This window comes from Halichoerus grypus, chromosome 1 (assembly GCF_964656455.1).
Source record: "Halichoerus grypus chromosome 1, mHalGry1.hap1.1, whole genome shotgun sequence".
Taxonomy (NCBI): Eukaryota; Metazoa; Chordata; class Mammalia; order Carnivora; family Phocidae; genus Halichoerus; species Halichoerus grypus.
Genome location: NC_135712.1, coordinates 110,060,679 through 110,071,304, shown reverse-complemented (window position 1 = coordinate 110,071,304; position 10,626 = coordinate 110,060,679). Strand labels below are relative to the sequence as shown.

Here is a 10,626-nt window from a genome sequence, read left to right as displayed (position 1 = left end):
GCGGACAGCGCGGCCCGCGGCCGGGAGAGGGGTCCTGCGGGCGCCCCCTCCCTAGCCCAGTTTCACCCCAGGACCAACCCCGGCGCCGGGGCCCGCGGGCTGCGCGCTCTGCGGCTGCGAAAACCCGGAGAGGCGGATCGGAGCGCGCTCGCAGCCAACTCCTCCGCGGTCCGGCCGCCGAGCTGGGCATGCTCAGTGCGGCCGCCGCGCCGCCGTCCGCCAACTCGGAAGCTCGCGCTCCCGGGCCGTGGGGGCGAGAACGCCGGCGGCGGCGAGCCGGCGTCGCCCGCCGCCCCCAGACAGTGGCAAACTTCGCGGTATCCCCGGAGCTCGCCTGGACGAGACTGATACCTCACAAATAAAATCCAATCCAATCCCCCCCCATCCCAGCCCGAATCATGGAGGCTGTGGCCGCCCGAGTGCCGCCGCCGCCGCCGCCGGCCCCTGCCCACTAGCCGGGGACCAACAGGTAAACTGTTAGGGGGGTGGGGGTGGGAGGAGGAGCTGCGGCCCGGGGGAGGCGGCGGGCTGGAGGAGTCCGAGACGTCCGCGGGCTGGCTGCCCCCGTCGGCGCTCACAGCCAGCCCTCCTCCCCCTTTTCCCCCAGCCTCGGAGGGGCAGCAAAGGGTTAAATCGGCCCCGCGCCACCGTGAGCACGGCCCCCTCCAGCCGCCGCGACCGCCAGCAGCGCGCCTTGGCGCCTGCCCGGAGCCGCCGAGGGGACCGGAGCCTCGGATGCGCCACCGGAGCCCGGCAGGCGTCTAGGAGGCACCGGCCGCTTCTCCCCGTCCGCATCCCTGCCCCCCCCGCCCCCAGGCCTCTCTCCCTCCGCCCCGGCCGGGTCCGCGCCCAGGTGGCGGGGTCTGCGGGGCGCGTGGCGGCGCGGGAAGGATCCCTGCCGTGGAAGAGGGGCGGGGGCGGGCTTCTCCGCAGTCTCTTCCCCGGGCTGGAGGGCCACCCTCACCTTGGGTGAGCACTTGAGCCACCCGCCTAGGCGCCAAGAAAAGTTTTTTCCCCCCCCCCGTACCCCTCCCCCACCCCCTGTCCGGCTGGGGTGGGTTTGGGTCCATTGGTGAAAAAAGTCACACGTTCCCATCAGCTGCTCCTCCCCCTGGGGACAGGGTTGGGGGGGGACGGGAGGCTGGCGCCGCGGGAGACCCAGGCGGACCTCCAGCTCCTCCGCCGCCGCCACCGGAGCGGTGCGTCCCGGGGCTGAAGCGCAGCCGGGTGCCCGGCGAAGACTGCCCCCATCAGTGCGTGTCTGCGTGCCGGGCAGCGGCTGCATCCAACCTGCTTTATTCCTGCCTGCAGCGCCACAGTGAGCGAGCGAGGAGGGGGAGAGAGGGAGTCTGTCTGCAAAGTGCTGCTCCCTGGTGCTCAGAGGCGGCTGCTCCAGCTCCAACTCTCATTCATTTCGCCGGTTAACATGAGAGATCATGGCCGCCTTCGGGCTTCTCAGCTATGAGCAGAGACCGCTGAAACGCCCCCGGCTCGGGCCGCCCGACGTCTACCCGCAGGACCCCAAGCAGAAGGAGGTAAGGGCGCCGGCGGCCTCCCCCGCAGCTGGGGCCGCGCTCCGCAGCGCGGACCCGGGGCCAAGTTGGCCCAGCGGGCATCGCCGGCGCTGCGGGGAGAGGGCTCGGGAGGGGGCCAGGCGGCGGTGACCGGGCTGGGGGGCTAGGGGACCCCCGGCGGCGGAGACCCAGCGGCTGTCAGTCTCTGCGCTCCACTGGGGTGCTCGCTCTCCGGGTGCCGGGTCGCTTCCCCGTTACCGGGCCTTGCACGGCGCTGCCGGCTGCTTCACCGGGTGCCTCTTTGCCGAAACCCTCTTGCTTGCTCTCCCCCGCTTCTGCCTGCTTTATTTTTCTCCCCGCTGCTTCGGTAAATCCTCGTAAACTTTTTGAAAAATGTTGGAATGCAGTGCATCCGACACAGGTCTTACGTTTTGCGCCAGCTGAGCAGGGACGGGGGGTGGGGTGAGGGGGAGACCTTTTCTGTTAAAATTTTCCAGTTTGGAGTGGAAGTCGTTTTTATCGAGGTGATAAATATTTAGCTCTTTGAACGTACTTATTTCTGTATCCCCTTTTCCCTTTAAAAAAAAATCAATATTAATGGGAGCCTGATTTTCGTCCCTAGAGGCGATTGGTTTAATTGCTGGAGGCTGTTTTGTATATGTAAAAGCAGATGGGTTACCTTGGAAGGGAAATAAGTCCCGAGATTGCTTATTTCTTTGAATGAAATTGGAGAAAGCTTGACTCTTGCCTTAGGTACACTAGCTTCAATGTCTAGAGGAACCATGGCATTTTATAGCGATTTATGTGTTTGTCAGTAGTTAAGAAGTAATTATGTAACAACTCTCCAGTTATAATGATCACCCTTGGCTACACAATTTGCCCAGGGATTTGCCTCTTTTTCTTTTCTTTTTTTTTTTTTTTAAGATCACCTGCTACCCAGCTGTGCTTTCTGAGTTTGCCAGCTGCAGCCCACCCATCCTCTTGTTTTCTTCAGCAAAAAAACGAAGTGAGCACATTGCACAACTTCTTGCTGGGAATTTAAAAACTCTCTATTAAAAGTTTGGAGGCCCACTGACATCACAGAAAGGACTTTGTAAAGAAGGCAGGAGGGGTCCTTAAGACTTCCCTTTTGATAAAGCTATCTATTTCAGTAATAGAGGAAGAATGCTTGTTTTGGTTAAACTTCTGTTAATGTTTTTAAAAATTAAGGAGTGGCAATTCATTCCTTTTAGAGGCTTAGGCACATAAACGTGTTTGAGCATCCGTGGAGTAATTCAGATTGAAGCGGGGAAGGTTTTACAGGTGGTTCTCAGTTGAGGCTTAACATGAGGATGGATTGATGAGATCTTGCAGATTTCTTCCCCACCTATTTCTCTCTGGGCTATTTCCACCCAGATTAAAGTGAATTGTTAAGGACTAGAAATAACAGACCCGAACGACCCACTGTAACAAAGTTAGTAACTTAAAAATTAGTGTCAGGAAATTTTTAAAAGTTTTGGTGGGGACAAGGATACTGATTGGCTCATCTTTCTCATCTTTTAATGTCTTACCACATTTTCCAGAGGGAAGTGTAATTAATAGCATCTCCCTAGTTACGGGATGGTCGTTTGGGTTGCCATGTGGGCTTATTTAGTGTTTATTCCTCAGGTCAACACTCATTCAGGATTGGGGCCTCTCCGATTGGAAAAAATAATTTTGGATTTTAGGATTTTGCAACAGTTTACAGAATTCTAAAACTGGAAGTGACCTTAGAGCCTATTTTATATAACTTCCTTTTGACAAAGGGAAACTGAGGCCCAAGAAAGCTTTACCTGACTTAAAGTGTGTGATAAAGAAGCAGAGGATTTGGACCACCAAACCAGTATTTATGTCAAGACCAATACTGTGTTAAGAAGGATTTATGCTAAATTGTGTTGTTCTGCTATTCCCTATCCCCCAAGGCAGCCAATATTTCATCCCTCTGGAGCACAAAGTTACGTGTGACTGTAGCCAAATTTGAGTACAATATGGAACAGGTGCTTGGCTGTTCTTGGGTGGTGGTGTGGTGAGCAGTGTTTCACAAGCTTCAGTTATTTATGTTCTGCCTTGAGTTCTCCCCTCTCCCTGTATCACCTGTACTTTTATTCTAATGTTTTCTTTAACTTTTAAGAAACTTTGTTTCCTAGGCAGCAATACACATGAAGTCATGGATTCACATATACACATGTAATGCAAAAGTTAGAATCCGATTGTGTGTATGTATAAAATTTTTATCTAGCTGATATTACACGCACAGAGGGCTATACATAATAAAACCAGACTGTAACTATTAAAACTTTAAAAAGTTTATCTGTGCATTTAAAACCATTGTTGTGTTCCATCACAGATCTTTGTCCCACATTATGGGAAATGCTGATTTAATGGAGGAAGTATGGGCTTTGAAATTGGGCAGACCTGGATTTGGATTCTGGTTCAGCCTCTTTGCAGTTGTGTGGCCTTGGGCAAGTTGCACAACTTCTCATTTGTAAATTAGTATAATTGTTCTATTCAGAAAATTTTGAGAACCCTGGTTTGAAAGCATTACATTTGTGTGAGAAAAACCCTCCTCCTGGTGGAAGCTATTCTTATTACTATAGCTGTGATTCTTATTATTGTTAGCCAGTGCTAGTAGCATCCTGGAAAACAGCTCCTGGGAGTTAGGCTGGAACCCTTGAATGAAGATCCCCTATGGAGAAGGAGGGGAGGGTGGGGAGAGCTGGAAACTTTAACCTGCTTGATCAATTGACTGTATTCTTTTTGAGAACTTGCCTGTGCATTAGCACTCAACGGGATTTTTTTTTTTTTTAATATATTGTGTTATAATACTTTGTCTTCTGACTGTCCTCAAGCCTTGAAAACAGAATCAGAAAACTGAGAGTCACCCTTGATTTCCCCTTATTCCTTGTACTCCATAATACATGTTTCAGGATATCTTGTCTGGTCCAGTTCCCACATATATTTCCAATCCGTCCACTGCTCCCCAGTTTCACTAATATGCTTGACTTCCTTTCTGCTTCAGGCTGACTTTTCTCTGCCCCTGGGCTTCTATACATGCTGATCTGTCTGCCTGGACACTTGTCTGCCTATCCATTTCACCCCACTTTTCTCACCTTAGTCTGTGGTGAAGAGGGTAGCTCTGGAGCCAGTCTGCCTGGGTTTGAAACTTGGCTCTCCTGTTTATATATCCTTATTCTCCCCATCCCTCAGTATCCGCTCTTGTAGTTCCATCAGGCTATTGGAACAGTACATGAGTAATGCATATAAAGCATTTAGACTGACTAGAGTCTGGCATGGATTCAACACCCAAATACTGTCAGGGCCTGTCTCTTTATCCTTCAGGTCTCAGCCCAGCGACCTTCTCAGAGGTCTTTCTAGTATAACCATATAATTTGTAATTTTGTATTTATTTGCATGCTGCCATCTCCCACTAAAGGGTCAGTTTTGTGAGAGAGCAGGGATGAGCGCTGTTTTTAGGCATCACTAAAGTACCTGCCACCTAGTGTAGTTAGTTCTTGGGATGCTGAGGGCATGAATACTTGTTGGAATGTATGAATGAAAGTGGGAATGAATGAATAAAAAGAGGAAATCTGGTGATTGAAGGGTGTTAGGGAAAGTCTAGGTTAAGGCAGAAATTATCCTTGACATCCAACCTTGGAGGTGACAAGGCTGAAAGTTAAACCCTAGAAGTAGGAAGGAAGAGGAGTTTACCCTAGGGTAGAAGAGGCCTAAACAGGTGAATAATAAATATTTTCAGGAAGTTAAATTAGTTAGAAAAATAGTTTGGGCCAATAATGAGATTTCCAGCCGAGAGTCCCACCAGTAGAGGGGATGGATGGCTGGGTGTGCAGCGCAGAGGCTGCCCAAGGACAAGTCCAGTAAACCTTGGGAGGGTAGTGGAAGGAGTGGGGGTGGGGGTTGGAGAAGGTGGGTGGGGTAGTGATGGTGGTGGTTGTGTCTGCATGTGGATAACCCAGACAGGTGTTCTCAAACTTGACCTATATCACCTGTAGAGCTTGTTAAAAACAAATGGTTTTTCAGATTCAGTAGTTATGAGCCAGGGCCCCATAATTTGCATTTCTAACAAGATGCCTGGTGATCTGATGGCTGCTGGTCCAGGGCCCCACTTTAAGGTCCCTGACCTAGAGAGAAGGCATCCAGTTCTGTAGACGCTAGAGAGTTCTGCCTGATGTAGGTAGGGCAGCTCTAGGCATCTGTATATGGCTGAGTTGGCAGTAGTTTGGTTTAGCAGCCAACTCAGTGAGGGTGTGGTGGGCTTTTCCCAGAAGCTGTGCCCTCTCTTAGCTCAGATCAAAGGGAATGAGTTAGGAAGTCTCAGCCCCCCTCTAATGGCTTTCTATTACACTTGGAATAACAGATTCCTTACCTGGGCCTTCACGGCCCTACCATCTGGCCCTTGTTCACGTCCACAACCACCACCGGTAGCCAGACCACCTGGCTTTGAGTTCTGGCTTCATCACTTACTGCCTTTTTGACTCAGATCTCACTTGTGGAATGGGGTTCATATTTGTTCCTACCACATGGGTTGCTGGAAAGATGAAATGAGATTTGAACCATGTCTGGCACACAGACAGTGCTCTGTTCAGGTAACTACTATTGGGATAACCCCTCCGTTGTTAAAGGGTCCCAGGACTTCCAGTTGTATTTATAATATCCATAAGACCCTGTCTTTGAGATCTGGCCTCTGGAATTTGAGTGATCCCTTCCAGACTTGCTGCTCATTCCCTTTCGGGCTGTGCGGTAGGACCAGTGGCCACTTCTCTCTCTTTCCAGTAGGCTCAGCTCTTTGTGTCTATGTTCCTGTCCCTGACTGCCCCTGTAGGCATGTTTCCTGTCATTTGGCTCTTAGAGACTCCCTCTCAAGAAAGCCTTCCTTGTAACCCATCTTTCCTTATCCTTGCTAGCTCATTATCTTGTGTTAATAGGTTTTGGCAGTGCTGGTCACTGAAATGGTTGCTGATTTTCTCCATGGTTTTCCACACTAGAATGTAAACTGCATGAGAACAGGGGCTTGTCTGTGCTGGTCACAGTTTTGAGCTGCCTAGTGCCTGGGATTAGACTAGGTGCTCAGTAAATAGTTCTTGCAGAAATTAATAAAATGCAGAAAGAACTCTTAATGAGCAGTTGTATTTATAACATCTAACTGCCCCAATGCTTGTTTTATTTTGGCAAAGTCTGTTAGTTTTCTTGTTAGCATGTAAAACTCTTAAAACACAGTAAACGGTTATTTTAGAGACAGCTGGGGAGGTGGGGTGAGGGGAGGTGAAAATTTGTTTCTTTATAATCTTTGGGAGGGAGGATGTTGATAAAGTTGCCTGGGAAGAGAGGACGGGTTGACCAGTTGCCTGGGGGACCGGAAGAGAACGGGGAAAATTGTCCTCTTGAGATTAATTGGCTGGCTCCTGGGCCCATCATAGACCTCCGTGAATACCAGTGTTCTGGGAGGAACATCTGTATGTTTAACTTTTGTCTCATGAGACTCTTAGGCCAGAATCAGTGTAGGAAACACTGGGTCAAAGGCCCTGCTTCTTCCTGCTGCTCACAGAAATGTTGCTACCCAAACTTTGTGGCCAAGGAGTAGAAACCCAAGTGGTTGTCATTTCTCAGGGTCTGCTAACACCTGCAGCAGAATCGTCAAAGATGCTTGTTAAACCTGGAGATATAATGGCCCACCTCAGACTTGCTGAGTCAGAAGTTCTGGGAAGGAGGCTGAGGAATTTGCACTTCAAACAAGCTTTTCAGGTGATTCCTAAATATACGAAGTTTGAGAGCAATGGCTTTAGTTTGTCTTTATCTTTAGAAAATGTTGTAAACCAGACTCCCCCTTATTTCCTACCCGCTTCCCACATTTGATGTATTAAAATCTTTAAACAGATATACCATTTGAAGTATTAGTACCTTTTGGTACAAAATAGTGCAAATGAGTTAGCTACCTTCCCCCCTGAAGTTCTGTTCTAATAACCATGGTTCCCAGAATAGGCTTGTTTTCTATCAGCTGTTCATGGTTTATAGTAGAATAGAATGCCCTGCCTTGCTATTGAAATAGCCACAGCTCCCTCCTGTGTGCACTTGGCTAAACTGGGGCTTCGGGGAGCAGGTCTTGCTTTGTCCCATGAGGATGTTTTTTGGACTTGTTCAGGGCAGTGGAGTTTTCTGTTTGACTGCGGGCCTGGGATCTCAACTGGGCTCTTTGGGGACTCACGTAAAGCTGTTGATTTGGGGTACGGCCGCTGTCCGTTAGCCTGTTGTGTTTTTCACTTAGGCTGGCAACTGTGGTGATGAAATGTGATCCTTTAGGAAGTTAGAAGACCACGGAGTGAAGTCTGGAAGGCATACTGTGTTGGGTGAGCACCAGGTAGGACGGGGTGAACAGAATCCTAGGATGTTCGTTCAGCCCGCACCTCTTGGGGGTGTGTGCGCATACACGTGAGAATGTAGCAGAAGTAGGATGGAGGAAGTGCACGTGGAAGCTCCCAAGAATTGTGATGTGCTCTGGGGTTCTCCTTTACTGAAGTTCTGAACCCCACTTGTGAGGCTTCTTGACAGACTAGGCAGGGAGTAGAGAAGTTGGAGGGGTCCGTAAGAATGAACACGATTAAAGGTTCTCTTTAGCAGTGTGCTCTGAGCAGAGTGAAAGGAACTGGCTGACTTAGCCTGGAGAAGAGCTAACCTCAGTCTGAGTGGGGCAAGCCACGTGGAGGGAAGAAGTCCAAGGGCAGTGTAGAGGGAGGTGCCTACCTCCTGCACATTCCTCACAGAGAAGGGAACATGGAAACACTTTTAATTGTCTTTAGATAATGTCTGAAGCTGGTGGTGGTGACAAGAAAGTTCATTATACTGTCCTCTGGATTTCTTTGTTTAGGGAAGTCTACATAATAAAAATGTTATCATATTACAAAATAGCATGATTTTTACCTAAAAAAAATAATAGACGCCTTCATAATCTGGAGGGCTTATCAACCACATGCAAACAACTCTTATCTCTCAAGGATGGGATTGGGACTGATTGTTTTCTTTTTGTACTAATCTTTATTCCAAGCTGTAAAAATACTTGTGCACTACTATTGTCATTGGAGGAAATGACTTAAAGAATAATTATTAGGTAATTCTGGTTGAGTTTGCAGGAATGGGTCTTTGTTGTTGGTTCCAAACTAAGCTAGAACCCCTTTAGCTGGGTAGTAGACAGAGGGATCGGGTAGGGTGTAGGGATAGACATGTATGCACCTGATGCCACCAGAAGTGTGGTGAGGTTGGGGTTAGGGCTGTTACGTGAGCAGTCCAGCTCTGCCACTTGCACTGTGTGATTTGGGGTGCTGTGTCCTTTTTCTCACCTACAAGTTGGGAAGAATACCTAATCATCTAGACTGCTTTGAATGTGAGGGAGCATTGTAAACTTAAATTGTTACCCAATGTGAGGTATAAATTCAGTGGTGTGCTAGAGCAGGTATGAACCAACTGATTATTCAGGTTCTGAGAATTTTGTCTGCTGGTTCATATCATTTTGGTGTCTTGAACTGTGGCATAATGGGAGTATTTACACCAAGGAAATGGGCAAGCGCTATAAATTAGGTTCTTTTTTTTTTTTTTAAAGCTAGTTGTTAAACATTTACCAGCACACTACTGGGTATAGGTGTATGTGGCACTTTGTTCACTACTTGACTGTTGTTCTTATCCCAGGATTCCCTTACCTGCTTCCCACAAAAAATTTTTTTCAAAGCCAGACTGTCAATTAGGTTAGGTAACCTCTCTTGCAGCTCGCAGTGAGCATATGACTTCATTCTGGCTAAAGAGCTTTACTGGAAGTCTACCTTAGGACTTCTGAAGAATTTTTTCTCACTGAAAAAAGTGCAGGCACAGGAGAAGAAAGCCCTCTCTTAATGCCCTGATAGCTCCTTAGTTTTCTATCTATCTATCTAGGAAAAGTAATTAGAGGATATGATAGTTGGAGCTAGGGCATCCATCTTGTGCCCATGAGGCAACAAGCCTGTGAGTGAAAAGCCAACACAAGAGGAGGCAATTCAGTGGCTTTATGAAAATTAAGCTACTGAACTGACCTTAGGACCACCTCTCCCTGGACTCGTGAAATAAACAGTAGATGTCCATGTGGTTGAAGCCATTTTGGGCCAGTTGTCAATTTCCTGTAGCTGAAAGCATTCTGATGTTGTCATGGTACTTTTCTTTCTTTCTTTCTCTTTTTTTTTTTTTTTTTTTAAGATTTTATTTGTTTATTTGACAGAGCGAAAACACAAGCCAGGGGAGGGGCAGCGGGAGAGGGAGAAGCAGATTCCCCGCTGAGCAGGGAGCCCTCCTGTTATGGTACTTTTCATTTATATATTGGCACCTGAAATCATCACAGCATGAGCCCTTCCTTTTTTTTTTTTTTCCTTTTCCCCTCCCCTTTCCAGAGAATGCACATTCCAGAACTCTCCTACTCTCTGGTTAAATGGGTATACAGCAAGAGACAGAAAGCACCTTAATCTTGTCTGTCAGTCAGTAAATTCTGCCCAGTGCCCATCGGAAGCTTAGAGGAGGGCACCTGGATGGCTCAGTCAGTTAAGCGTCTGCCTTGGGCTCAGGTCATGATCCCAGGGTGCTGGGATCGAGTCCTGCATGGGGCTATCTGCTCAGGGGGGAGTCTGCTTCTCCCTCTGCCCCTCCCCCAGCTTCTGTTCTCTCTCTCTCTCTCTGTCAAATAAATAAATAAAATCTTTAAAATAAAAAAAAAACTTAGAGGAAATGGAAATGGCTTTATTTCCATTTCTGTCAGAAAGGGTTTAGGTGGGAAGGAAGGAAGAGCCCTGACGTGTTTTGTTTGGAGAGGAAAATTCTATGGGTCTGTACCAGTTTTGGGGGAAACCAGGAATGTTTAGAGCTAGAAGGGAACTTTAAAGATGCGTTGTTCTCATTTAGTACAAAAGGAAATGGAGTCCCAGAGAGGTTAAAGTGACTTGTTAGGCAGATCTGGGTCAAGCACTTGTGTGCCCTGATTTGTTCTTGCAACTTTACTTGGCCTCCCCTCTGTACACAGCCTCTGCTTCTGGTAAACACCCTCGCCTTGTCCTGGCAGTGACAATTT

At 48.3% G+C, this 10,626-nt stretch overlaps 1 protein-coding gene across 5 annotated transcripts in view; it reads left to right on the top strand.

The window, feature by feature from the left end:
• The first annotated feature begins 253 nt into the window (after positions 1-253).
• Positions 254-10,626, top strand: part of MED12L (mediator complex subunit 12L) — a 318,467-nt gene continuing 308,094 nt past the window's right edge. For 4 of the 5 annotated variants that reach the window (XM_078070369.1, XM_078070350.1, XM_078070359.1 and 1 more), the window contains exons 1-2: positions 254-469; positions 1,312-1,535. In XM_078070369.1, coding sequence (XP_077926495.1) covers positions 1,437-1,535 — 99 coding nt within the window. In that variant the 5' untranslated portion in view covers positions 254-469; positions 1,312-1,436. Of the gene's footprint in view, positions 470-1,198; positions 1,536-10,626 lie in introns of those variants that run through there. The other variant, XM_078070346.1, reaches the window with a different exon arrangement.